General features: G+C 44.9%; 1 protein-coding gene across 1 annotated transcript; it reads left to right on the plus strand.

Moving 5' to 3' along the window:
* Positions 1-337: 337 nt before the first annotated feature.
* KDM3A (lysine demethylase 3A) lies at positions 338-26,969 on the plus strand. Its single transcript, XM_075261297.1, has 27 exons — positions 338-524; positions 1,378-1,559; positions 10,611-10,766; positions 12,429-12,539; positions 13,827-13,929; positions 14,407-14,531; positions 14,661-14,730; positions 14,834-14,916; positions 15,409-15,564; positions 16,108-16,262; positions 17,431-17,960; positions 18,218-18,419; positions 18,825-19,039; positions 19,127-19,276; positions 19,424-19,519; positions 19,958-20,085; positions 20,171-20,333; positions 20,450-20,619; positions 21,601-21,837; positions 21,954-22,125; positions 23,055-23,145; positions 23,272-23,402; positions 23,580-23,699; positions 23,843-23,982; positions 24,499-24,675; positions 24,760-24,894; positions 26,281-26,969. The coding sequence occupies exons 2-27, from the start codon at positions 1,386-1,388 to the stop codon at positions 26,359-26,361; spliced, it is 4,071 nt and encodes a 1,356-aa protein (XP_075117398.1). The 5' UTR covers positions 338-524; positions 1,378-1,385; the 3' UTR covers positions 26,362-26,969.

The raw sequence follows: 26,969 nt of genomic DNA on the forward strand, positions 1-26,969 counted from the left end.
CGCACCGTTTCCGTGCCTTTTCGTCACATTATAAACCGCTTTGCAGTCACTAGGCGGATGGGGGACTATTTCATCGCCTAATGGCTGCCTATGTGCATTACCTAGGCGGCGGAGGGATACGTTTTGTGGTAACTGGTCGATGGAGTCCCCTGCGCTGTGAAGAATTGCTCTAAGTTGAAAGTGGAGGCGGCGGAGGGGCGGGGCTACGGGCGCTTGGCAACTCAGGCTTGATTGACAGCCGCGCGCCGCCAATGGTGACGCGGCATTCCTCACCTCTGCCCGCCTCTGGTTCCTGTTCCACCAATCGGCGCTAGAGGGGAGTGGTTTGGAGGGGGACGCGTGTAGTGTTTGTCCGCCTCTCTGCATAGTAGTGTCCTGTACCGAGCTAGAGCTGCGCCCGATCGGCTGAGGAGAACGACAATAGATCGGGCAGGGATTGCAGAGCCGCCGGTGCAGCTGCCGAGGCGCTCATTGCCTAAAGTTGACATTTGCGTCACCGGTGCGTGACTGCGAGGCTCCTGAGGGTAGGTACCGGCGATTACCGGGATTTTATTGGGTTGATCGGCCTTGTAAGCTTTATTATCCGGCCTCGTTCACAGTCGCAGAAATGGCTGTGTGTGGTGTTGGAAGGGTTAAACACTTTGTGTGGTTGATGTAATTTGCATATATTATAATTAAGGCTCGTGTATCTTAATGTATCTGGTTTGGTGACCTCGTTTGCCATGACGGCTTACGTGATGCTTATACATCGGTGCACATTGGGCGACCCCATCCGTAGGTTTTGGCGGTGTGGGTTGTCGTTGACCCCGATTTCCACCCCACCCAACCGGTGGCGGTTGGCGATTTCGGTAAAAGTGCATGTGGCCGCGACAGCTGATCCGTAGACTTTGCAGTCACATGACCTGTCAGGCAAAAGTTGTCATGTGACTTCTGCGTGGTTCCGCCAGGTGTTACAAAGTAGCCTCGGTGACTCGCACGACATCCGTCAACCGTTTTGTGTTGCCGTGGCCCATGGCTTAGCCTCGATCCCCCTCCGATCCAGGCTGGCAGTGCCAAGTAGTGGGTGGTCGCCCCATCACCCGTGCACGTTATAGTCCTAGACTGGTATTTTTAGGGTTAATTTGCTTGTCCTGCCCCCCATTTTGTCAGTAAAGCTCGTCACGTCTGGATGTAAATATTCAGCCACCTGCTCGCCATGACGTTCACGTGTTGACATTGGTATTTAATGGAGGGGCGTGCACTTCCCTACTGTTTGTGTGGCCTTGTTCACATGTGACTTCTGTGGTTGAGACCTTAGGTTGCCTTGATCGTTAACCCAACGTATCCCGTCACGTTCTACGCTTATTTAACATTGACGTTGCTGTTGTTAACCCTTAGGGCTAACTATGATGGTGCTGATGCACCAAGACAGCCACCATGTCCTGGTGGGTCAGAGGTTCACCTGTATCACGGGGGCCGACCTGAAGCAGCTGGACGTAGAACAGATCAACAACTGGCCATGGAAAAGCGGCATCATCCGGGCGGCTTCCCACAAAGATTTCAACTGCGTGGAATTGAAGGTACGTTACGCTGCTATAGTATTCCTCGTGGGTTCTGATCTGACTGCCGACCAGTGACTTGTTTGCCCCCCACGTGTCTGATTCTTGGTTATGATCCCCTTGTGTTTATTGATATTACTTCCCCATTTTTGCTGGGGTCATCTTTGGATTATTGATCTACGTCCTTAAAGGGGTACTCTCTCCGTAACAACTTGTTACCCATCCACAGAATAGGTGGTACATTGCTGGAGTTCCTACCGATAAAGACAACAGGGGTCCCATGAAACCCATTTGATTGGAGTGATGGTCACACATCCTTCTCTATAGGGCGGACAGATGAGTATGGAGTGGTGGTGCTCCAGTGTGACCATCACCCCATTCAGTAGAGGGTCATGAGTCCCCTGTTCTGATGAACAGTCAGAGCCCCGGCATTTGGACCGATCAACTATCCCAGGTGATCTGTTATGGTGGCAGAACCCTTTTATATTGTATACCCTTTGGTTGCTGGTTAGAGATCATGTATAGAGATGAGCGAGTACTGTTGGGATCAGCCGATCCGAACAGCGCGCTCGCATAGAAATGAATGGACGTAGCCGGCACGCGGGGGGTTAAGCGGCCGGCCGCCGTCAAAGTGGAAGTACCAGGTGCATCCATTCATTTCTATGGAGCGTGCTGTTTGGAATGGCTGATCCCAACAGTACTCGCTCATCTCTAATCATGTACAGATCGAGCACATTCAAGCTCAGCCCCGTAGTAATAAAACGTCAACACCTTGATGGACTTCACATGTCGCTTCTTCGGTATGACAACCTGGAGAGACTCCGATGCATTACATGCAAAGTATCGCTCAGATGTGGCTACCACATTGAACCGGCCATATTGTTGTCCAAGGCTGTGCAGTTTTCTTTAGCTAGGTCAGTATGGCAGTAGACCATACTGTAGCTTTAGGTGCACTTGCTCCATGGTTGGCGGCTTTTCTTGGATCCACCAGTGGCTTGTTGTGCTTCGCTATGTACAAGATGAGGCTTTTCTTAGCGCTCTGCAGTGGATTGTGTTGTGTATTGTCGAGCTCTTTTGGTGGGTCATGAGCACTTGTTATTGTCCTCAAATATTATGTGTAACTGTATATAGTTTGTAGCCGTGTCCTTCTAGTCCATCTAGTAAAATTTATAAATATTCTCTAAATGTAAATTTGTAAAATGCAAAGGTTGCTCTTTAACCGTACACCGTGGGATAAAGCCTGGTAATGGTTCTCCTCAAATCGGCATCTCAATTCCAATCGCAGGAAATATGACAGAAAGTTGCGAGTTTACTGACCTATGTATAATGCTGCAGAAAAAGCGCTTGTCAAGTATGAATGGACCCTAAAAGTCCTGGAGTTGGCCATGAGTATATAGGTCTCCTAGATCAGTGGTCCCAACATTTTTTCCACCAGGGACCAGTTTCAGGAAGACAATTTTTCTATGGCCCGGGAAGGGGTGTGGATGGGGTCGGGGTTAAGCATGGGGGTGTAGATTAGAATCACGTACATATGAAAACACAAGAGAGAGTGCAAACTGACGGACACTGCAGGTTATGAAGATGGCTACTGCTGACAGACACTATTGTGAAGATGGCTACTGATGACGGATATCACTCCTAATGCTGCTATTAACTTCACTACAGCTACATTACACGTCACAGGGACAAGTGACGTGTAATGTAGTTGCCCAAAGTTTGGTAGGCGAGTGCGAGGTGGAGCCAAGACCCGCTGCATGTCCTGCATAGTACTAGAATCCCGGACATACAGCGGGTCCCGGCTCAACCCCGCACTTTGCTCACCTTATCCCGATGAGCAACAACCAAGCGTCAGTGTTGTGCAGCCGGCTGGCGGGTCCTGGCTGAACCCCGGGCACTCCACAGCAGCTGCTGACTCCTCGCCGCCGGTACGCGGACCGCTGTAACATGCCCCACGGACCGGTGGTTGGGGACCCCTGTCCTAGATGTTCTGGCTTAAAGCTTCCTTCTCTTATTGGTGCTGATCATTATGGCCTTATTCAGACATGGATGCAAATCCTGACCGACCACGGATCTACCGTCTGAAATTCGAAGCATCATAGATCTGTGGTTAGGCTGGGAGGCATGTGCGTTATGTGAAGGCTATATACTTGTCTATAAGAGCACTAGTCTTCGTATATATGAAATTTGATGTTCTGCATACTTGGGACGGTTGGATGTGCAATATTCTGTGTCGGTGGATTGACATGTGAAAAATGAGATACAAATCTAGGGTCACTTAAGGGGAAGCTCAAATTGCACTTTCATAATTTAGATTCCCCCCATTGGCCGTGACAGCACGGAGATCTTTGGGGAATAAGAATGGCACTGGGTATATTGGGGAGCTCCATAACTTTGTGCATGTTCCTTATTGGTGGGCATACAGTGCTCGACACCACGGCTTCCTTTACATTAGTCAGATTACTAACTTGTTACTTGTCTCACGGTTCCTAAATTTGTGCTGTATCTTTGTTCTGCAGTCTTTGAATCCCATTTTAATAAAATCTCTTTGCAAATATGGTTTCGTAGGCCAGATGTAATGACTAGCAGAGATGGGTGCATCATAATTGTTTTATTTGACCTACAACACCTAGTTGGCATCTGGAAAGAATTTGGTCATGTTCGAAATTTGTCACATAGTTTGGTGAAAAATCGTTTATTTTTTTTAAGATCAATTGTCCTTCATTGAATATGGATGGTCTATTTGAATAACCGACAATACGAAATAAATGGCCGTGCCGTTGTGATGGTCGTTGACCAGAGGATCAGTTGGTCAATCACGAATAGGCTTCTGTTTGTGTGTAATTTCATCAACCATAGTGAGTTTTGCAGTACACCGACAAGGAAAGCGCGTTGTAGGGATTAGTCCCGGTTATCGTGTGCAAGCAGATCAAGTCCTGTCGCTGCATACAGGGGATTCCACCCCAAAATCAGCGACAACTGAATTTGGCTCTCATTGTTTCCAGTGGGAGGCAGAGATAGAAGCTGGACTCTGAAAAAATAGATGTCCTTGTCAATCTTGTCCCAGATTCGGAGTCTGGTTCAGCCACTGCAGATTAGTCCTATTCATGGGTGACTAGTCAGGACGTAAGAGGTGCAGCGGAAAGCCAGTGGGTCTGAAAGTGGAAGGTCTGCCTTAAATTCCTGTTCACTTTCGGCCCAGTGAACTTACCCAAAGAATGTCATTAGACTGGTCGAAGGTTGTCTAACACTTTTCTACTTGGGGAGAAAATTTAGCCCTAAAGCGTCATGCAAGAAATTGCTGCTCGCTCACTTCAGTGATCCTTAATTGCTAGTAACTCTTGTAAGCAGAAATTTGCATTCGATCGATGATCAGAATGGAAACATGACCTAGCGATCACACATCGAGAAATGAGGAGGTCATTGAACAAGGATGAATCTCTAAGACTTTGAGTAACCCTAGATTCACACAACTGAGTTTCAGCCGTGAAACTTGAATCGTGTATTTGATGGATTTCCCGGCCTGGACACTACGCCGGGAGAGGGAATCCTAGCATTATAGTTGCCTATGCTGCTAGGAGTCCCTGACACCCACAACATCATAGTGTAGGGACTCCCTGCAGCAAAGATGACTCTCCCGGCATAGTGTTCAGGCCACGGGTGAATCTAGGCTTAATAGTAATGCTCAGAAAACATCCAACTCTGGTAATACCCTAACTCCAAATGCCAAACGGCTTGTTCAGTAGTCCAATAACAATATTGTAGCCTGTGGTTGCTTCCCTATATTGTAGACTCACAACTTCTTCTTTCATGGCCCCGCCCCCTTCTCCTCGGCTGTCACTGACTTCCTGTTTTGATGACCATGCTGCCACTACGTGCAATAGGCACAATAGCTGCGGTCACCGGCAGTAAATACGGACAGAACATCGGATTTTGCTGCAGAACGTACCAAGATGACTATAGATGAGCCTTTTATTGGAGTTGCTAGACCTTTTTGGTGGGATCTGTAAAGAACCGCACAACTAAATGTGTCTGTAGCCGCTTAGTCCTTCCTGTTAGACTGTTTGCAAGACGTCTTCTAGATTTGCCGTAGGCATGCACAGCTGTTTTTGCGGGTTATTGTTTGCCATGACTAGTCCTTGTGTGGCCCCCAAGGTCCAGTAGCCAAGGGGAATTTTGTGTGCATTGGGTCCGCTGCTCCTGGAATGAGCCCAGCTGTTATATATTACATTGGTTTTATCTATTCTGGTACTTTGGTGACGTCTCTTGTTTCTGTCGAGTGCTTTCTGTTTAGGTTCAGACCATTACGTGACTACTTCCATAATACTGGTGGTGGGCTGATCCTCGGAGTCCCCTAGTTTTCAGCTTTATTTTGGGTTTAGGACTTCCTAGCACTTATGGACCTGACTGACGTGCCAGCAATAGGGGAGTTGGCGCCATAGTGGTCGTGGTTCTGTTACTAGGCAGAATATAGAAAAATCCTGGACGTTGTATCAGTCTTGAGACCTAATTGTGTGTTGCGTAGCCCCGTATAGCTTTCTAAGGCTTGTGTATTATCTTCGGTTCATGGCTTTCTTTCCTACGTATCTGGCACATGGCTGGAGTCAGTAAGCTCAGGCAGTTTAGCAACCCATTGTCTTCCCCCTGAATGTCCTTTGCAAGTCTGCAGGGCTGCCGCTTCTCTCCCCACCCCCAGCTGTTATGCATTTGGAAGTTCCTCTGTGTACGTGCCGTCTGCCTTTGCAGGGAGGGGGAAGGGGGTTTGCTTATCGTGTGTAAACTTGGGTCCAGCAGATTCTTTAGCACACTGGAGGGGGGAGCGCCTCGAGTCCTGTTATGTAAGGGGAGTATCCCAGCCAAACATGACATTATCGTATGTGACAGCGTCCTGTCCTTTCAGCTTATACTTAATAGACGCTGTGCGGTGTAGGGACACGGGATGTATCATTGTTCTATGGTGGTGGAAAATGCAAACCTAGTATTATCAGCTGACACGCTGCCAAAGTCAAGACCAAATGTCCATATTTGCATAGATGTAATCGCTGCCCTCAGGGTGTTTATAGACGGGGCTGTCTGCCATGTTGGCTTGTAATGCTTTTATGACCTTTGTTACTAACATTGTTGGATTGTCTCTTCATTTATTTTTTATTTGCGCCCATAGTACAGACGGTGTTAATTCTTTGTCATGTGTACCGGCGACCGTACGACTCCACTTACTGTAGTGGCTCCATCCAGTCCACGCTCAATGGCACTTAACCCTGAAGAGGTTGTTTTGCATTTAGTGTTACTTTGCAGCATTTAGCGTTTTGTTGCTATTCTCTGTATACTTCCAGTTGTTTATAGGTGGTGACTCCTCCCATCATATATTCCATCCAATCCCAGCCATCCTTTCGTTTTCAGCTTTGTGGTAATTGGCTGTTGGCCCCAAGAGGTAGCCATGTGAGCTTAGATACCCGGCCATGGACAGTTTCTGCATCCTTCCTAATTTACACATCCAACGTCCATGTTGAAGGTTTTATGTTTGCTCATCGGTTGGAATATACCTATAGATAGATAGATTTGCTTCCCACCATATCCAGTTGCATGAAAGCCTTCCCTCCCCCTTAATTAAAGGGGTGAACACGCTTAATGGCTTCATGCTGTGCCTTGGACCTTCTACATTTCCTAGCTGCAAGGGATTTTACCAACCAGATTGTAGGAATGGGTTAGGAGGAGACGGGAAGGCTTGCTGCTTGCATTGCAAATTGCTTACTATAAAAGGAATCCATGCCAGGCATTGTGCGGGCTGTAGGGAGAGAGGCAGAGGAACGGAGAGGATTATACTGGCAGCTGGGGTCTTCAATAGGCTTAAATCTGGGACCGTGTGTTTCATTCAGAGTTTACTGTTTGTACGTGGGGAATTGGCTAACAAAAAGCCGCAGAGGACGGCGGCCATCAATCCGTCATGGAGGGTCATTTCAATGGGACGTGAGATCTGTTTTCTGCTTTGACAGAGCTGGACCAGGAAAGCTTAGAAGGGAGCAGATGAGATCGCTTTACATGTGCGTGTCAATTTCTCGAGGTTTTCTGCACTCCTACAGACGGCCGAGACACTCCTTGGCTTCAAATGGCTGCTTACAGGGAACAATAGACTGCATTCACACGTGCGGCAGATGTCTATGAGATAAATGCTAGGTTTGGTTCCCAGTAAGATCAACATGCAATAAAGATAAAGGAAGCGGTGGTGGTTAGAGACCCTAACACATCCTGTCTCGCCAGCCTACAGCATTGAGTTTTCATGCAGCTCGTCCTTGTCTTGAAATGGTTCTTTTAGAGGTTACTTAAGTTTCTCTGTGGCTCTTGGTGTATTTTATCTTATAGTGCTCATTCAGTCAGCCAGGATTCATTGTACTAGAATTTAGAGGGGTCCAAAAAACCACCAGGAGTCATCTCTCCAAGTGCTTGGTGCATTAGGTCAGATGAGTTCACGCTATAAAACCCAACCCCCTCCTCATCTACGGTTGGAGGTCTTTTGGCTTTCATTGCTGTTCCCCAAATTTTAGTTTTAAGAAGATCATTGTCAAGTTAGATGGTTCTGAAGCAGCCCAAACACTCGTACTGGCCGCAATTCCCCTCTTACATACATGTACATTGGGCTTATCTGAGCATGCATGTGTTTTCTCTGGAGATGGGGGAAGTACTTTGTTTCTTCAATACCTCTGGCGACAAAACCAGTCGTCTCGAAATCTGTGAACTTCGCCAATGTTTGTCTAATCCGGTTGTGTTAGTGGCCATCATGAGATATACAGGCGTGCCAACCATAATGGTTAGAGACCTTGTTAGGATGATGTTCATTTTGGGCATCAGCAATATAAATTGAGAAATTAGCATTTTCAGTCTGTTATCAATTCAGCCCGAAAATCCGAGCCTGCCTTTAGTGCACTCCATTGTGCAGAAGCCGGCAGGAGACTCTTAAGCCGACCCTACTCCATCATTAGTCACCTCCTCCCCGTGCACAAGGTCTTGTAAACATACGGTCATTAGCCACGTGGTGGCACATCCCTCCCCCGCCCGCAGTAAGAAGAGGGCGGGCGGTGGTACATGCATGCCCGCCCTCTCTGACAATGTGGAGGAGGACGCCTCTGGAGTCTGGACAGTCTTCTTGCTTTTGGCTTCTACTTGGCTTTCCATAAGGCTGTAAAAGTACAGATGTGAGCAAAGTCTTGGATGTGTGAGCTCTTCTACCCCTGAAATCTAGTGTGTGTGTGTGTGTGTGTGTGTGTGTGTGTGTGTGTGTGTGTGTGTGTGTATATATATATATATATATATATATATATATATATATATATATATATATATATATATGTCCTGTTCTCTGCAGCTCACAGACACAAGATGAGAAGAGACCTCTCCTTTTAAGATGGTGGACTCTCCTGGAAGCTTGGACAAGGCAGGATAGTATGGCGGGCCATAAACAATATATTGCTGCTGGGTCAACTCTTGTTTGCCAACTGCAATATTTCACAACGAGCCCCTCTACCCCCCCCCCCACACACACACACACACTTTGACCTTCACATACATAGTCAACTCAGCCGAGCATGTGTGTCTTCTCAATGCGGAGAGTTTCTGTCCCCTGTACCTCTCTGACAGGCTCTTATTTCTCTGAATTTTCTCTCCACCCCCAACAACTTCTATGATCAGGGGAGTCAGGAGGTCGTATATGTATTACATGACCAGCCAAAAGCACAGAAACAGGCGGACTCGTGTCATGTGACCTGGGCTCAGAACCAACCCAGAATTCCTGGGTATGCTATCTGTGCCAAGACTTCCTGGAGAACCCCTTCAAGCCTATATACGTAGATAAGGCTTTGTATGCAGGAGGGGGCGCTGATCCATCTCTGACTTTTCTGACAACTGACTCCAGTTACTTTGAGCGGCCATAAAGTGCACACGTCCTGCCGGTACAGGAAATACAGGATGTGTTTGTCTATGATATGGCCACCTCAGGAACCAACAAAAGACCAAACCGATCGTGTATCCTTTATTTGCTTAAATGTAACTAATAAAGAAAAAAAAAAGAAATCATTCCCTCTAAATATTAGCAAAAAATAAAAGTAACATAGTAAAGGATAAAAAAGTAACCTATTAGTGCAACGTTACGGTGGACGTTCCAGTACTGGCCGATCTGGGTATAAGGTTTTGTAGATGAGCAGCGCTTCCAATCTGTTTCATGTAGCTTGCAGATAAGGTAGGCGGGCACAGTATGTCGTAATACATCTGAATACGGCTGTTCGTAGATCGAGGGAGTCCAAAATCGATTTAGGGAATAACTGAAGAAGCCATGTCCTAGTGTAGCTGTCACTGTAACCTTCATCCTCTCATCCCTTTCCACTCCACTAATTCTCTTTTGTTCTATAGTTGAGCGGTGTTGAGGTTTTATGGACCTCATACATGTGCAATAATCTGAATTGACCAGTTTTCAAGGGCAGGCTATTTTATGCGTATTTTCCTGATAGATGATGATTTTGTGATGGGACGGGTTTGCATGATGAATCTCATCATGGCCTTTGTAGTCCCATAGCCGGTGCTTCCTCCCCTCTCTGCATTGCAAACAGATGGGCCTGAGTCAAGCATGCATCTATGTGGCAGAGACTAGGAGGTGGCTGGTGACTATTTTACGTGTGTGGGTTTGCCATAAAGGGTCTGTTTAGCACACGTCCTGGGAAAACTCCTACAGCAAGCAGCGTATACAGAACGTGTCCTTTTGGGAACAGAGTGTAGCCTGGATTGTGCAGTATACAGAGCGGACAGTACAGCAGATACTGATGGGGTTAATTCTATTCTATGGGTGTCTGTGCTTGCGGCTGACTTGTACAGATGGTAATCTGGATGTATTCAGTCAGCAGTCTACATGAGTTGTTTGCTGGCCGGGTTCCACGCTATGGATGGGCGGGACTTAGTCCGTGTTTTAGGCTGGTGGATCGCATGTGGTGCACAATACTGCTTGTTGTCAAATGACTCAGACATGACAGACGACGTTGCGAGGTATGTTTTATGGGGTGCCAGCGACTCACTCACTTCTCGTTTCTGTAGGTTTGCGTGGAGTTTGAAGATGAACCTTGGGAGAAGCGAACATGGATCGAAGTGTACGGCTCACAGGTCCAGTTATTTCTGGTGGAATACAGCTTGGCAATCGCTGACCGCAAATGTCCCAGTAACCCTTCGATGTCTGTGCTGTGCCCAGGAATGGTGAGTATCACTTCCCTCTTTATTTCTCTACCTTATATAGCACTGACAGGGTCCACAACACCTTCCAGACCTTTTCATTACTCGCTGTCCCAACAAGGGTTCACAAACGACTCGAGAGAACATACAATCTCCATGCCCATGTTCTCCTTGGTTGGATTCCAGTGCTGCAAGGAAACATTGCTAACCACTGAGCTGCCCTTGCTGCTCTTCTCTCTGGGGCAACAAACTGCTTACAATGCTCTAGGGACATTACATGGCAATGCTGGATTCACACAGTGTAGATTTGCTTTGGTTTTAACTTGCAGATCTGTGCAGATAAAATTCAGCAGGTACGACCGTGCCAGGCAAGTGGATATTTTTATTCCCCAGGCCTTAGACATGAGTCCATTAGATTTATGACTATACAGCATGCCTGTTTTTTATGTAGGTGCACCACAAACCTCACTTACAACATGTAGTAAACTGCATCAAATGTGGATTTTGCAGCAGCTTCACTTTTTAAGGGGTTGTCCCATTACACACACACAGGATAGGGCGATAAGTGTCACATCACATTGCTGAGGTTCTGACCACATCCGACTTGTGAATGAGGCGCCAGTGTGCTCGCCTGACCAGCAGTTATATTCTCTGGGGCTGCCGTAGATTGGGGGCCTGGCGGCCTCGTAGTGTTGAATGCTCAGGCACTTCGTCCACAAGGTGGGTGCTAGATGACTTTCATTGCACCATTCAGTGGTTGGACCTCCAGCAGTGTGATATGGAGTGATCGGGGGGGTAAATGTCTAATGGGACAACTCCTTTGGGTAGTTGGTTTGTAGTGTATATAGTTATTTATATGATCTTCTCACGATCTGTGTATATCAACTCTGTTTACGTACCGAGGCTGAAATTCAGTTCTGACCAAATCCTGATCAGACAGCTGAGACTTGGTTACAGTGTATCTGGTCTGAGCAATCCTCTACAAGATATCCTGGTGAAGCTTTGTCTACATAACATTGGATAATACAGAGGACCCCCGTGTGAAGCCTGTAAGGTGACCTCAGTCACTTATGATCCACGTTCAGTCGTGTGGGAATGTACTGCAGGAAATGGAAAAACATAGCCATACATTTCCAGAGCTTGTCTGTCCTTGGATGTGTGCAAGTACAGAGAACCACAGGAAAGCATATAATAAAGCATTGTGCCGTTTCCTTATTGATATCCCATCAGAAGCCAAGCATGCATATGTATAAGATGGCTATTTCATGTGCATGAACAGCTTTTGATGCACACTTTGCACAAAAACTGTGACTGCAGCCCAAAATTATTATTTTTTTCACTTTTCAAATAACACGTGTGGCATAACCTACTAGTGGGGGTCTGCAGAGTGTGTCCCAGTGCTCCGTTCTATTCCGACATTTTATAGGACCTGATCTATAAATATGGTGACGGAGTATCAGAGCACACTTGGGCCACATCGCATGTCCCTTGGACTGCACACTTGGTTGTGTGCACAAAGTCTTACAGGTATAGGCCTATATAAAGGAAATACTAGCATTTTATCCACTATGATGCAAAGAGTCGCAGCCTCCAAACAGCAACATCCTTTTGTTTGATGACTTCTTGTGATTTCTTCACTTTAGAAAAATGTCCATGCTTTCCCTAATGTGTTTTTGTTACTTGCAGCAATATAAAGTCCTGGTGAGCAAGGTGTCCATGGAGCCCATGACCTGCATACAGTTTCTTGGAGATAGGCACAGAATTTTCATGAATGAGGAGGTTGTGAGAGTTTTACGGGTAAGTTATTTCAGTTCTTCTCTCTGTTTTGCTGACTGTGGTGTGTAGAGTAAGATGGGGCTCATGTAAACTTAGACATGATATTGCTACCGAGTGGTCAGAATGTAAAGTGTACTGTATGTATGTGAGATTGCCACACGACCAAAATAGAAAGAACTTACCTCATGATTGGCTCTTCCATCTTTTGTGCGGGCTAACAATTTTAAGCAAACCTTTATCACATATTAGTTTCTTTATGGTAAATGAGTTTTACAAGATTTTGTGACTTTGTAAGCAGCGCTTGTTATATTATCTTAAACTCTGGCTTGGTTTTCGGCCAGTGCCCTTGTCCTGCCTCGAAATGATTTATTCAGTAAGTTAAACAATGTTTATTACAATAGGTCTAATGTTCGGAGGTGTTTTTTTTTTTTTCCCTTTTTTTTTTTTTTCTTGTATTTTTTATCAGTACAGCATAACAACTAGCCGTTGCTGTGTGTCCTAGTACAGTATAGGATTTCTGGTCCCAAATGCGTTTTATACATCAGTGACCTATCCACGGGATAGGTAACCAGTTTCTGATTTGTCGGCGTCTGACAATGGATCTTGCACAGATCAGCTGTGGATGGGGAGCCGAAGCAGTCAGTAGCCTCATTCAATGTATAAGGGGGAGCCCAAGCAGTCAGTAGCCTCATTCAATGTATAGGGGGGAGCCCAAGCAATTAGTAGCCTCATCCAATGTATAGGGGGAGCCCAAGCAATTAGTAGCCTCATCCAATGTATAGGGGGAGCCCAAGCAGTCAGTAGCTTCATCCAATGTATAGGGGGAGCCCCAGCAGTCCGTAGCCTTATCCAATGTATAGGGGGAGCCCCAGCAGTCAGTAGCCTCATCCAATGTATATGGGGGAGCCCAAGCAGTCAGTAGCTTCATCCAATGTATAGTTGGAACCGAAGAAGTCTGTAGCCTCATCCAATGTATAGCGGTGGCACCAGAATGCTGCAGCACCACCCGATTACTGGAAAAGGAGCAGACTATATCTGCTCACTGTCCACTACTGTAGCTTCTGGAATAGCTGATCTGAGCAGGGTTGAGGTGTTCTGCTGCAGCCACGTGTCTGAAAGCCAGACAGAGCAGTTGGTGGAGCAGGACATGACTGACCTCTGAGACACACAGATTTCTTCATATAATTTTGACGGTGTAGTGAGGAAGTGCTAGGATTTTGTCTTTTGTCCAGCATTTTCTGTGTTTAGTGTTCTGTTACTTGCTCCGCCATCCGTAAGCTGACTGTTCTCTAATTTTCATTATGACAGGATCGGGAGAGCTTAAAGCAATTTATGCAGGGAAACCGAACGTTTAACAAGACCTTCCAGGAGCTCATAAGGAAGAGCGTGGATGAGAGTCGTGTACTGCAAGGTACTTACCTCTCGGTGACTTCTGTAGATCTGTAATTACAGTGAAACGTCACAAAGCAACAAAAGTGATTTTCTCTCTATACTGCATATATCGTTTTTCAACTGACGCTATGTTGGAATAGGCTTTATAAAAGCTATTCATCTTCTACCTTTATTTCTATGTCATTGCTGCCATTTTCAAGTTATGCCTGTTTTTCCATTTATGGATAGCGCCCATGTGTGGTATTCATCACGCCCCCTGCTTCTGTTTCCAGCCTCCACAGTCAGCTCTACCACTTCGGGGTTCATGCTCCCCCCTCCATCTTGATTCCATTACTACACAAGCGCACTGCCATTGTGTAGTAATCGAATCAGGATAGCGTGCGAAACATGGCGCAGTCGGCTCTGTCCGAACCCAACTGCGCAGGCAGGAAACATGGAATTGGAAAAATGTATATTATCTGTATATAACCATGATTTTCTTTTCTTCTTTTTAAAGGTGCAAAGAATTTAATAGGGTCATCGATAAGAGTATATAGTATGAGTGAAGGCTATCAGTGGTTCAGCGCCACAGTGGTGAACACGAGCAGCTCGTCCCGGACACTGCAAATTCAATGTGAACAGGTAAAAGTCCACGTGTATGTATGTGATGTGGCCAAGGGGGTTTATCACTATGTATATGCAATATTGATGATATGACACACAGCAGATGGTTTATTCATTACTTGTGTTTGTGTTACTTGTGTCCCTTAGGTCCCCAATCTAAAGATTATTGATCCTGCTCTGATACATGTTGAACTCGTTCATAATTTCACTGATAAAGGTAAGGTTTCACTGCCTGCCTTATGCAAGGAGACCCTGTAGTGGTGATCCTAGGTAATGGCAGACTTTCTCTGGGCTAACACACAATTGCCTGTCTATTTCAGTTGCCGTTACCAAGAAGCCTCTGAAGCGGCCGAGTGAAAGCAGTACAGGGAAGACGAGCGCAAAACAGAACAGAGTTGCGCAGGTAGCTGGCTTGTGCCGCTTAAGATTGGCTATTGTGTTGCCTAGTAAGGTGGTTTTCCGGGACTGTAAAGTTGTTGACCTATCCTTAGGATCAGTAATCAATTGAAGATCCTTGGGGGCTCGACATCCAGGACCTCCGCAGGTCAGCTGTTTGCAGTGGTACTACATAAACACCATTTTTGCATCAATGTGATGCGGCCGAGGGGCCTGATCGTGACTTTGTCCCGTTCAAGTGAATGGGCAAAACTGCGATGCCAAGCATACCTGCTGCACAAGTGTATGTTAGTGTACTTGGTAAGTTGTGATGAGGTAGCAGCACTCACTTGAATATTGCAGCCTCTTCAGACAGCTGGTCAGCAGGGTGTCTGGGTGTCAAACCCCTGCCGATCTTTTGGCGTGTCAGGATAGGTTATCAGTTAATAGGTCATGGAAAATCCCTTTAACAGGACTGCATGTGTGAATGTGCAGATTCTCATAAATATGTCTCTTTTAGGCACCAGTTAAAGAATCCGTTAAGAAGCCAAGCTTCATTACCTACTCCAGAGATGATGGGAAGACATTGGTAGTGGTAGACAACCCAAAATCCTCAGGGAACCCTCTTCTGAACTTTATGAAACCATCAGCAGAAAGTGGAGTTGTTGATCAAACAGTGAGTGGAAGCTTTTTATCATCATATCTAATTAATTAATTGATGACTAGCAGGGTGTGACCTCAAGGACCCCCGGGATCCTGAGAAGGCAGCGGATACAACACTATCTATCACTGTGGCAGGGACGCTGCACTAATCTTTCTCTATACCTGGTTTATTCTCCGGATCGGTGGGCATTGGCTCTTGTACTAACGTGATAAGATATCCTAGCAGTATGGATTACCTCTATATTAAGCATGTGTCTTGAATAGTAGCTTGTCCTCGTTTTTGTTTTTTATATGCTTAGTTGGGACCTGTTCAGAAGGTTCCCTAATTGAGTGGATATGGCAATAAGAAGCCTAATGTCCACCACATGTAACCATCTTAGTTATGAGAGCGCATCCTGAGCATTACATAGACTGACCGTTGCCTTCAAATAGGTGCAGTGTATTGCCTTTCCCAAGTTATATATATATATATATATAATAAAATTTTATTTTGTGCAGTGAATATAGGGACGCATTAAACAACTGTTGCTTTACTGCAAAAATTTCTGTGTTGTAGACAAGTTTGGCACCCAAGCAGTCTGTGCCGGTCGGATTTGGAGAAGCGTTGCTGGGATGTACTGCTACTACGCCTTCCACCCAAAACCAGACGTCCCGTGCAACTCCACCCCAAGCAAATTCTCCTCCAAGCTTTGGTGCTGCAACGCCTCCAGGGTAAGAATATGTGAAGCATTTGTTGTAGACTATGGTGCAACAAGATACCTTTTCGATGTTGATTTACGTTGGTGGTCAAAGCCATCTTATTCTGATACAGATCCCTACATCTCTAGCCACTATGGTATATGCAGTAAGCACACACCAATGGCGGCTCCAGACAGGCCAGGATTGTGTCGTTTAACGCTGGCCGTGCTGAGAATTTAGGCCTTTGTTTCAGACAACTGTAGTTTGGTTTACAATATTCTAAGAACTGAATATGCACAGTTACTCACATGTGCAAACACTTGCTTTTTTTAGTGGACATGGTAGTTAAGGACCATATGCCCCAAAAATATAAAGGTGTTGTCCAGGACTAGGATACTAAGCTCCACTTCCTCTTCCCAGGGAGTGGCAGCATGTCCATGGGTCACCTGGCCATGATGCAAACAAATGGGGCTCACCCAAAGGACAAATAATAAGTGTCAGATCATTGGGTCCCCATGATCACAAGAATTGGGTCCTGCGCTTTCTGTGTGACTAGAGTTGCAATCGGGTGTGCGGTATGCATCTATGTGGGATTGCCAAAGATGGCTGAGCTCAGTACTCTGCTTATCTTAGCTAGCCCAATAAAGATGAAGGAATCAGCAGTGCACAGACTGGATTATCACTTCATTGACGGTGGGGGTGACAGCATTCTCATTTCTTATTAACGGTGAAGGTCTCTGTGGTTATACCACTACTAGTCAGGCATCTATTACCTATCCAGTAAGTAGCTAATGCGTTTATAATGTGAAGCAACCCCTTTAAAGGCACAAAGAGATTGGTTCATTTTTTTTACCTGAAGATACTAAAACTTTTTTTTTCATTTTTTTTCAAAAAGTTCCATTTTACTTTAAAAATAAACAAAGGCTGGGTTCACATCTGTGCGGTGGACTGAAAGAGGCAGACCCCATTAACTATAATAGGGTCAGTAATAATAATTATAGTCAATGGGGTCCACCGTGTGTAACAGCTGTGTTAGCGGTCGGACTCTGTCACTTGGGTCCCCTGACAGAACCGAAAGATGGAGAATTCAACGCTAAGCCAAGTATAAATTGTAATTGTGGATAGTTATAGTTAACAAGTATTATTAGTTCTAAGTGTACATACATTTTTGCCTAAAATAATCCCATCTCTTACCTTTCAGGAAATGTTCTCAAAACTTGCCAAGTGAAACCTCCTCCATGTTGAATGGTGATGGAAAAGGGGAGGAAAAAAACTTGTTTCTCAGTGCTGCAATGTCACAAGGCAAGGGGCTAGGATTTGGCTTGACTGATAAATCCACAGGCACTTTCTCGTCCGGTACCAGCTTTTCATCCTGGGCCAGCCAGACTAATGGCGACAGCGGACAGAAGTCAGAAAACCTATTTGCGGCCTTTACTAAACCCTCGACTGTGTTTCCAAAGGGCTTTGAGTTTTCCGTGGAACGATTTCCTGAGAAAAACACATTGACTGTGAAAGACTCTCCCCGCTTGGGAAGTTCTGAGGCCTGTAAAAACTTAACCCGGCAACCGCCAAGTGTATTTGGGACAGCTCCAGCAACCGAGACCAAACCTGCTCCTCATTTAGCACCCGTGAAACCTGAATTTACGCCTAGTCCACAAAACAACATTCCTGTTCAAAGACCTTCAAAAATAGAGATTACGCCCCACAAGAGTCCTAATAAAAATGACGGGGGTAAGTGGGATGACAAGATAGATTTTATCATAAATTACAACAAGGATATACAGGGGTGTGGCTTGTGCACCGTATTGAGCAGTTGGAATTTTGGGCAGAATATAATTTAATTTTAATTAAAGAGATTGTCCCATAAAGAAAATGCAAGATATGTGTCTGATCACGGGGGTGCTATCCCCCTACCCATTTGAATGAAGAGGTAGCTGCCTCATTTACGCCAATGGAACTAGCCACTAACTTGATCTTGTTTTTTTCAGTAACGTATCCCAGGTCAATATTACTGGACCCCCAGAAGCTGAAAAGGCTCCAGTCCAGCGGTGACTGCTTTGTTCAGGATGGCTCTTGCAATGACATTGCTCCACATTTACATAAGTGTAGAGAATGCCGTCTGGACCGTTTTGGACGGAGCAAGGAACAGCGGGACGCTGCCGTCTTCTGCCGCTTCTTTCACTTCCGGAGGTGGGTGCAATTCTTGTTCATTCAGAGGCTCTTGTCATTTGTTAAAGGAAATCTGTAAACCCAGCCCCACAGATAAATCGGTTTGAGTCACCTGGTGGTGAAGTCTAACTGCTGGGACACCCAACCATTACGAGATGAGGGGGTGTTTGAGTCTGAATTGAACAGTAGGTTGCAGCTAGGACCGCCGTTTCATTCACTCATATGGGACTGAATGATACGGTAGAGATATATGTCTGTCCCATGAAAGTGAATAGTGGGATGCTTACACATGCATGTGACTGCACAATTCACACAGGGGACTTGACTGTTCTTGTTGTTCTTCGCTTTTATTATCTATTGTTGCTCAACACCACTAGTTATGTTGAAAAGTGGATCACTGCTTACAAAATCCATCTGTCCTTACAGGTTATTCTTCAATAAACATGGATTACTGCGGGAAGGAGGCTTCCTGACTCCTAATAAATACGACGCCGAAGCAATAAACTTGTGGCTTCCTCTATTGAACAGCGTTGTAGATTTGGACCTTGACACAGCCAAGTACATTCTGGCAAACATCGGAGATCACTTCTGTAAGCTTGTCATGTCCGAAAAGGAAGTCATGGCTTCTGTAGATCCACAAAGTAAGGACCGTATGTTAATATAGTAGAAAATTCAAGATTTTTTTTCTATAAAGCTCCTGGTTACTTAATATATCTTCTTTCCTGCAGAACAAGTGGCCTGGAAACGTGCTGTGCGTGGCGTGCGTGAAATGTGTGACGTCTGTGACACCACCATCTTCAATCTACATTGGGTTTGTCCTAAATGTGGCTTTGGGGTGTGTGTAGACTGTCATCGAATGAAGAAGAAGAATATGAACAGTGAGTACCATTTTATGTTGCTGCATGTTTACTTTTATCACTTACTCTTCTATTAGCAGTGTGAGCGGTTTCTAGGTAGCATTGCGGATTTTGCATGTGTTTTATTTTTTATTTTATTGGATCATTTTTATTCCTCTCCTTTCTAAGGTAATGATGATGAATCCTTCTCCTGGCTGAAGTGTGCCAAAGGGCAGTTACATGAGCCTGACAATCTAATGCCGACTCAGATTGTACCTGGAAAAGGTAAGCATTATAAACTTGTGTCTATGTTATTTCCCAAGTGCTTTATCAGTGTTGCGGCCTCCTTTATTGTTTACAGTGGTCTCTTGACTTGCACGCTGTCTACTCAGTAGCAGAACTGCAGGATATTGCAGATATCGCTGTTTAAGTGCACAATAAAGAAGCGTCAGTGCTCAGCCAAGTGCCACTTACCCCTTCAGCTTGGGAAGGTCTGATTTTCAGCAACCTAGCCATTCGGTGTCTTAGCAATAAATATTGCTGATTGTGGAGAATCCCTTGAACTTGTATACACCACAAAATAGTAGTTAAAAAAAAAAAAAATGCCAACAACTTTTTCTAAAGACAGCCCAAGGCCCTAAATTGCATTTACGAAGTCATACATGTCAGAAGGGGTGACGCAGGGATAATCTGGAACTGTCTATGTATCTTTCTGTTTTACAGCGCTTTATGATGTCGGAGATGTCGTCCACTCAGTAAGGGGAAAGTGGGGTATCAAGTCAAATTGTCCCTGTTCTAACAAGCACCAGAAGCCTTTACCTAGACCAGCTGTGAAGGAGGAGCCAAAGCAGGTATTTCTTTCTGGATTACCTTGTGCAGGTTTAGAGACGTCTTATTCTAGGAAGGATGTTCATGATGTGCGCCTCTTGTTTCCAGAGTCCCTCTAGCTCTGAATCCACTAATGGATCCCTCCAGCCGAGTAAGCTTCCTGCACAGGACCCATTATCGTCTAGTAGCAAAACGCCTTCATCTTCAGTTGCTGGGCCTTTAAGTTGGCTAACAAATCTTCCTAACACAAACGTGAACAAAGAAAACAAAGGTCGGTTTGATAAATAAAGTGCAAGTTCTTATTAGTCTTGGTTTTCCTCCAGTCATTCTATGCTCTGACTTAATCTGTCTGCGTTCTCAAGTATTTCTGTTCTGATCTTACCACAGATAACCTGTTCACATCTGCACTGAAAACTGAAAACAAAGCACTACCCTCCTTTGCTAGTTTTGGCAAGCCAGCCTCTGCATTGCAGCCGTTCAGTAGCTCCATTCTGTCACCTATGAGCAGTAACAGTTCTGGGTTCTTAAGAAACCTCCTCAATTCTTCAAGCATGAAGGTGAGTGCCTGGTTGTAGCATAGGGCACATTCAGAGGAGCAGTAAACCTCTCCGAATTCCCAAAAATCTAGTGATTGAGAAAGTCAAAAAAGCTTTATTGGTGCGACTGAATATACATTTGGCTTTGCCGAAGCAAAGAGAGGGGTTGGGTGTGGATTGGTTGTTTTGGAGGTTCAGTAGTCATTGGGGTCTCCTCGTTCTTGTTTAGGATATGTGGGTATGGGTGAGCGTGGGGTGATAAAGGGGTATATAATAGTCCTTGGGGTCTCCTCTTCCCCTCATTTGGTGGCAGGTGGACACATAAATATATAACAAACTATACATTTAGTTCATTATAAGATAGCAATACTTGTTACTTGTATAAAAAATAATAATTTTTAGTTTGAAGATGGAGTCAGGTACTTTTTTCAGCCAATCCACCCAGTGCTGGCTTCGACTCCACATCTCAGACTCCACAATCCTGCCCCAAATTGCCCTTTATACTTGCCCAACCATGTACTCCTGATGCCAGTGCAACTTTTCACTGAAGCTAGGGTAGTGCACTTTGGCTTTCTGGACCGGGCCGTGGGTGGATGTGTACTTCACCAGCTTCAGTGAAGAGCTGCACAGGTAAAGGGAGGAGATTAGTCCAATGAGACTCATCAGATTCCTTTCTAAGTACGTGTAGTGTGGTTTTATTTTTAATGTGACCATAGACTACTTGGGAGACTAAACCATTGGTCCATAAGGACCTTTGGGGGGTTTAGTGCTCAAATAGCCTCGACAGGTTAAAATCAATCTCTGCTCTGCCTCCATCAAGGTGGTTTTAGCAGTGATGGGAGTATGACTGATCACTGTAGGTGGTTTGGGAGTCAAAGTGGCTGGTAATTGGAGAAAGAAGCATTTTCCTGTAAATATATCTACGTTAGAAAGTTTCTTAAATTTGCATGTACAATCTGCATTTAATATTCTGTATTTCACACCATATGTCTTTCTCTGCAGCCCGAGGGTGGTGAGAAGAGCACGCCTAAACTGCTAGATGACATATTTGCATCTTTGGTTCAGACCAAGCCCATGACTAATCCAGAAAGGAAGCCACAAGGACTTGCTGTTCAACCCAGTTTAATGGGATTTAATACTCCACACTACTGGCTCTGTGACAATAGGTTGCTTTGTCTGCAGGATCCTAGCAATAAGAGCAACTGGAATGTCTTCCGTGAATGTTGGAAACAAGGACAGGTAAGTCACTTTCTACGATCTATACGGTACATTCTCTGTGGTTCTTATGAACCTCGCTCAGCACAGTACTAAGAAAAAATACTACTACAGCTCATAATGAAATCTTTCTCTTCCAGCCTGTCATGGTATCCGGAGTGCACCATAAGTTAAATATTAACCTATGGAGACCTGAATCCTTCAGAGATGAGTTTGGGGATCAAGAAGCGGACTTAGTGAATTGTAGGACTAATGACATCATCACAGGAGCCACTGTCGGCGACTTCTGGGACGGCTTTGAAGACATTTCCAGTATGTATGACTTGATCTAATCGCGCTCTAGAGAAAAATGAAACACAGATTTACTTGGACAGATAAATTCTCTGAACGTTACAGATTCACCCAGAATTCTATTTGTCCCTGAAATGGCTGCCTTGAGAGACCTGTCCCTTCATAGGGGGCGTTCACACTACCGTCTGTGTCCGACAGGTAGTGTCCGCTCCTAGTGTCCGTTCAAAATCTGGCACGGACATTAGGAGCGGACACTAGCTGTGTCCGTGACACTTGTCATTTATTTAAATGGCGATCGGGTGCGTTCTTTTGCACTCTGTGCCCTTCCTTCACTGTCCGCATGTAAAGATGTCCGACTTTTCAAGCGGACAGAAAAACCCGACATGTAGTTTACCAAGCACTGTGCCGTACTTCTTGTGGTAGCTGTGCCTGGTATTAAGTGCATTGGATAAAGGATTAAACCGTAATACTAAGTGCAGCCAGTAATACAGTAAAATATCAAGGGGACGTAGTGCTGAGGTCACATTAGTCAGCTGATCAGCAGGGGTGCCAGAAGTTGGTTTTCCACTGATTCAGAGCTGATATCCTGGAAAACACCTAAGGGTGCATGCACACTACGTAACGCCGGGCGTGTATGAGAGCCGTACACGCCGGCATTACGGCAGACTGCCGAACACTTCCCATTCACTTCAATGGGAGCGCTTGTAAACGCCGCTGTTACAAGCGCTCCCATTGAAGTGAATGGGAAGTGTTCGGCAGTCTGCTGTAATGCCGGCGTGTACGGCTCTCATACACGCCCGGCGTTACTCAGTGTGCATGCACCCTAATTGTGAAAAATCTTTGTGATTACTGATCAGAAGTCCAGAGAAATGTTTGTCCTCTGAATTTATAAGTTGGGCTTTCATCTTCACATTTACTGATCCTTTAAAATATTCATCTCTTTCTATTAGAACGCCTTAAAAATGATGCTGGGGAACCAATGGTGCTGAAATTGAAGGACTGGCCTCCTGGTGAAGATTTCAGAGATATGATGCTATCTCGGTAAGTTTCCCACCTGTAAAGCTCATGAGGCGAGAGGGCTGGGCAGGGCTGCTTTAGGTTGTAGGTAGAAGTCCGTGTATGTTCGGGATGAAGCACATGCAGTAACCATGTTGTACTCTCTTGCAGGTTTAATGACTTGATGACCAATATTCCACTACCTGAATACACAAGGAGAGAGGGCAAGCTAAACCTCGCTGCCCGGCTTCCTACTTATTTTGTTCGCCCCGACCTGGGCCCTAAGATGTACAATGCTTACGGTAAGACATTAGTAGGATTTGATATCATGACTTGTATCCGAGTTCTGTCGGTTAGTGTGTCAGCACAGATGGTTCACTATGTAATGAATCCAGTCATTTACACCAGGTCTTACTATGAAAGTGTTGAAGAAATGGCCATCTTGGGAAATTGACTATATACTTTTCTGAACAAAATAGGTCTCATTACTCCAGAGGATCGTAAATATGGTACAACTAACCTTCACCTGGATGTATCTGATGCTGCTAATGTCATGGTCTACGTAGGGATCCCGAAGGATGGGGGTGATCAGGAGCAAGGTAAGAATTTCTCCTGGATAATTCATTGTGTGTGGGTTTTTTTTTTTGCAATTGGAAAGAAAAATTATATTTTTTCATATATATTATATTTTAATTGGTAATTTGAGAATGTTACTCACTGTTTATTTTCTTTCTCTAAACAGAAGTGCTTCGGACCTTACAAGATGGAGATGCAGATGAACTGACCGTCAAGCGATTTGTGGAATTCCGGGAGAAGCCTGGCGCTCTGTGGCATATCTATGCAGCCAAGGACACTGAGAAAATTCGACAGTTCTTGAAAAAGGTATGCGATACATTGTGGGAAATTGACTCAATTTAATTTTTTTTTTGTCTTGTGTGCCACTTGTAAATCTGCAATAACAATAGTGTTGTTAGTATTTTGGGATCAACTTTGCTATTTGGAAAGCGACATGTATTTAGATTCCCAGACGAGCTGACTATTCAGTGACCTGTTATTAGACACACTGTACCCCCACCTATCAAGTCTTTGAAGTAGCTAGAGCAGTCATATCAGTGCCACTTACTCTTTACCAACCAGCCACATTTATATCACTGGCCTGTTCGCAGTATAGTCCTATTGCAATGAATGGGAATGAGCGGCAATACCAAGTGCAGCTGATATAAAATAAATGGCGCTGTGCTTAGTAAGTGCTGCGGTGCATGTCCATATAGTCTAGCCTCTTCAAACATTTAGCAAATATGATATAAGCAAATCATATTCTAACACACTAAACAAAAAAACCAAAAAAACCTGCAGAACTAATTGACGTGTGCTGGTGTTTGGTTTTGTTTTCATTAGATTGCAGAAGAACAAGGCCAAGAGAATCCTGCAGATCATGATCCCATCCATGATCAGAGTTGGTACCTGGATAGTACATTGAGAAAGAGGCTTCTCCAAGAACATGGAGTACAGGGATGGGCCATTGTACAGTTTTTGGGAGATGCTGTATTCATTCCAGCTGGAGCCCCCCATCAGGTATAAATCCACTATCTTACAATATTAGACACTGTCCCCCTCAAATGTGTGCGTGTTCTAACATTGATGTTCAAATCCCCTCAGGTTCACAACTTGTACAGCTGCATAAAAGTAGCTGAGGATTTTGTATCTCCGGAGCATGTGAAGCATTGTTTCTGGCTGACTCAGGAATTCCGCTATCTCTCCCATACACACACAAACCACGAGGACAAGCTTCAGGTACCTATGGTTTCCTATGCCAGGTCTGCTGCAATATAGGAAATGCCTTGTAAAAAGATATGTTGATATAATATGTTCTAAAGTATACTTTAGATTTTTCCATTTCTTGGTTTCTTGTGGCACAGAACTACATGCATGCAATAGCTAAACATGGTCCTGCCGCCACCGCATCCTTTTCTCCTGGCAGACGTCTGCGTATCAGATGAAGCTGCCTATGCTGAAACATAGACATCTGAACCAGTGCAAGGAGAGCGGCAGCTCTCCTGCGCTGGTTCAAACGAAAAAAGTAAAAATAAAAAATCGACCCATACTCCCTTTGCAGTCAACTGGTAGATCACGATCTACGTATTGGGCACCACTATTATACATAGTACATGGTAGTTGGGAGAGGGGGGTGGACACGGTTACAGATAATACAATAGAAATCACAATATAAAGCCTTTAAAGGGATTCTACCATTAAAACCCTTTATTTTGTGGATAAGACGTCGGAATAGCCTTTAGAAAGGCTATTCGTCTCTTACCTTTAGATGTGATCTCCGCCGTTCCTTAGAAATACCAGTTTTTACTGATATGCAAATTGGTTCTCTCGCAGCGATGGGGGCGGGCCCCAGCGCTGGAAATGCGATAGGGGCGTCCCCACTGCTGCTCGAGAACAGGCTCCAGCAATGCCTCCATCTTCTGCTGGATCCTCCCCTTCTTTTGTCGTCTTATACACTAGTAGAACCGACTGGGCATGCCAGCCAGCGGCCATAGTTCCGAGGCCACAATTGCACGCATGCACTGTCGGCTCTACTAGTGTCTCACTGGCAGAGCCAACTGCGCAGGCGTCGGAGGTGACGCCGAAGAAAGACGATGAAAGAAGGGGAGGATCCAGCAGAAGATAGAGGCGTCGCAGGATCGTGTTCTCGAGCAGCAGTGGGAACGCCCCCATTGCATTTCCAGCGCTGGGGCCTGCCCCCATCGCTGTGAGAGAACTAATTTGCATACCGGTAAAAAATTGTATTTCTAAGGAACGGCGCGGCGGAGATCACATCTAAAGGTAAGAGACAAATAGCCTTTCTAAAGGCTATTCCGACGTCTTATCCACAAAAAAAAAAAGGGGTTTAATGGTAGAATCCCTTTAAGCACTGTCCGATATCACCCATGTAGCTGGCCTAGAGGAATGATGTAGGACTGGAACATGTAGTCAACATGTAATATAGGATAATGGGTTTAGAAAAGACTTTTCAAGGGGTTGTCTGGGGAATAATAAAAACTCGCCAATGCATTCTCTGCACTGGGCCGGCTTTTCTTATACTCCGGTCCCCTAGATCCTAGAGAAGCTTACCTTTGTGTCTGACTCTCGATAACTATGTATTAAGATGTCTGTGTGTTCTCCCTGCAGGTGAAGAATGTCATCTACCATGCTGTGAAGGACGCGGTCGCAGTACTGAAAGCAAATGAAGCCAGCATAGGGAAGGTTTAACACGGATGCATGGATAATATTGGATAGACTTCCACTGGCAGCTCCCCCCTCCCATCACTAGCTCTATGAACGTTACCTCGTATACAACATGAACTTTTTTTTTTAGGAGATGTTTACAATCCCTGGGATGGATCGATCAACTTCATGAATTTTAAGCCGTCACCACAACATTGGTTTCAGAGATGCATTGACCTAACTACTAATAAACTCCTCTCTTCAGAGGTGCCATACTCCTATATATCATTTGATGAAAAACCAAAAGTTTTTTTAGACTGTACAAAATATACCTCTTGTTTTTGGAGACTATTCAAAAACATTGTGTAAATCTGATTTAAATATGCTTTTTTTTTTTTTTTTCCATATTTTTGGGGGCTTGTAGGATGGTAACATAGACAATTTTACTTTTTTTTTTTTTTTTTTTTTCCTTTTTAATTGAAAGCTATTGTAGCCATGATGCATTGCTAGAATGCGTGTTCTAAGTAAAATGTAAATAAGCAGGCTCTTATAATTTTACATTGATTTAGAACTAGCACTGACGTGCCTGGAATTGTGTAATTAAATACATTTTGATTTAGATTTCTTTGGCTTGTTTGGCTTTAATTTAATGA

Source organism: Leptodactylus fuscus, chromosome 1 (assembly GCF_031893055.1).
Source record: "Leptodactylus fuscus isolate aLepFus1 chromosome 1, aLepFus1.hap2, whole genome shotgun sequence".
NCBI classification, from domain to species: Eukaryota; Metazoa; Chordata; class Amphibia; order Anura; family Leptodactylidae; genus Leptodactylus; species Leptodactylus fuscus.